Below are 2,512 nucleotides of genomic sequence, written 5' to 3' on the forward strand. Positions count from 1 at the left end.
GAACCTTGGTATTAGGTGAGAGAGCTCATTGGTACTGAATATGGCAGAGTTAGTTTGGTTGGGATGTAACATATTCTTTGTTTTTACTCATAAGTTCTAAAACTACTTCATGGTTTACTTGTTTTAAGGTGCAGTGATATTTCACATTCAAATGTAGGCAGTGTATGAAGTTGGTTAAGCATCATGGTTTGCTTGTTTTAAGGTGGAGTAGGTTTTGATATTAACTGTGGAGTAAGGCTGCTAAGAACCAACCTCATGGAAAAAGATGTTCTTCCAGTGAAAGAGCAGCTGGCCCAAAACATGTTTGACCACATACCTGTTGGTGTGGGTTCAAAAGGAATTATTCCAATGAATGCTAGGTGAGAGTTAAATATTAATTCTATCAATTTACCTTATCAGTCTTGTATCTTGTAAAATTCTATCATAATATTATCAGTTTCATAGTTGGTTAAATATTACTTTTAACACTGTTACTTTATCAGTCTAATGCATTAAGTATTAATTGTAATATTGTTACTCTGTCAGATTTGTACTCCATTTGTATGTCTGGATGTGTTACCTGATGTACTTGTATTCAACATTGCATCATTGTTTTAAACAAACACATCTAATGGTCAAACTACAAGACTAAACAAACACCTCTAATTGGTAAAATACTTTAAACAGACTCTTCTGATGGTAAAGATATAATACTTTAAACAGACTCTTCTGATGGTAAAGATATAATACTTTAAACAGACTCTTCTGATGGTAAAGATATAATACTTTAAACAGACTCTTCTGATGGTAAAGATACAATACTTTAAACAAACGCATGTAATGGTAAAGATAGAATACTTTAAACAAGCACTTCTAATGGTAAAGATAAACACTTCTAATGGTAAAGATACAAGACTTTAAATAAACACATCTGATGGTAAAGATACAAGACTTTAAACAAACACATCTGATGGTAAAGATACAAGACTTTAAACAAACACATCTGATGGTAAAGATACAAGACTTTAAACAGACACCTCTGATGGTAAAGATACAAGACTTTAAACAGACACCTCTGATGGTAAAGATACAAGACTTTAAACAGACACCTCTGATGGTAAAGATACAATACTTTAAACAGACACCTCTGATGGTAAAGATACAATACTTTAAACAGACACCTCTGATGGTAAAAATACAATACTTTAAACAGACACCTCTGATGGTAAAGATACAAGACATTAAGCAAACACTTCTGATGGTAAAGATACAATACTTTAAACAGATACTTCTGATGGTAAAGATACAAGACTTCCATATGTTTTTTAACCTTTTCTAAGAACAAAGTTTGTACAATTTCAAATTGAGTTGTTAGCTTTTCAATTTCAAGTTGAGCTTTTAGTTGTACAGATTTTATCTTGAGATGTTAGTCTTTTGATAGTAAATTAGGTTATTAACCCCTATGGTGTTTGTTGCTTCTTATGAATAATCTATGAATCATGGAAGAACAAACAGAATACCCTTTTCCTTGAATGTTTTTTGGTCAGATATAAGAGTAAACTACTTTCTAAAAGTTTTAGGGCATTTTCAAGACATGTATTGCACTTTTACTCACAGAGACTTGGAGGAAGCTTTGGAAATGGGTATGGATTGGTCTCTACGTGAAGGTATGTATTATTTTAATACAGATCACCCTGCTAAGTTTGAATTACACACTGATAAGAATACCAACTTAGCACTTACACACTGATATGGTCAGTAGCTTAGAACTAACACACTGCTAAGGTAATCAGTGTAGAACTTTCACACTGGTAAGGTAAGCACTGGTTAGAATACCTACCTGTTTAGAACTTTCCCCCTGTTAAGATTACCTACCTGTTTAGAACTTTCTCACTAGTTAGATTACATAGCTGTTAAGAACTTTTCCACTGTTAAGATTACGTACCTGTTTAAAACTTTTCCACTGCTAAGATTACCTAACTTTTTAGAACTTTCCAACTGCTAAGATTACCTACCTTTTTAAAACTTTCCCACTGGTAGTATTACCTACCTGTTTAGAACTTTCCCACTGGTAGTATTACCTACCTGTTTAGAACTTTCCCACTGGTAGTATTACCTACATGTTTAGAAGTTTCCAACTTATAAGATTACCTACATGTTTAGAAGTTTCCAACTTATAAGATTACCTACCTGTTTAGAAGTTTCCAACTTATAAGATTACCTACCTGTTTAGAAGTTTCCAACTTATAAGATTACCTACCTGTTTAGAACTTTCCCACTGGTAAGATTACCTACATGTTTAGAAGTTTCCAACTTATAAGATTACCTACCTGTTGAGAAGTTTCTCACTGAAAAGATTACCTACCAGTTTAGAACTTTCCCACTGGTAAGATTACCTACCTTTTTAGAACTTTCACACTACTAAGATTACCTACCTTTTTAGAACTTTCACACTGGCAAGATTACATACCTGTTTAGAACTTTCCCACTGGCAAGATTACATACCTGTTTAGAACTTTCCCACTGGCAAGAT

General features: G+C 33.2%; 1 protein-coding gene across 3 annotated transcripts in view; it reads left to right on the forward strand.

Annotated features, from left to right (window-relative positions):
* LOC106474444 (tRNA-splicing ligase RtcB homolog) overlaps positions 1–2,512 on the forward strand; it is a 32,032-nt gene that overhangs the window by 14,911 nt on the left and 14,609 nt on the right. For all 3 annotated transcript variants that reach the window (XM_013935135.2, XM_013935136.2, XM_022402746.1), the window contains exons 5-6: positions 203–359; positions 1,597–1,646. In XM_013935135.2, coding sequence (XP_013790589.1) covers positions 203–359; positions 1,597–1,646 — 207 coding nt within the window. The remainder of the gene's footprint in view (positions 1–202; positions 360–1,596; positions 1,647–2,512) is intronic.

Source organism: Limulus polyphemus, unplaced genomic scaffold (genome assembly GCF_000517525.1).
Source record: "Limulus polyphemus unplaced genomic scaffold, Limulus_polyphemus-2.1.2 Scaffold7231, whole genome shotgun sequence".
NCBI classification, from domain to species: Eukaryota; Metazoa; Arthropoda; class Merostomata; order Xiphosura; family Limulidae; genus Limulus; species Limulus polyphemus.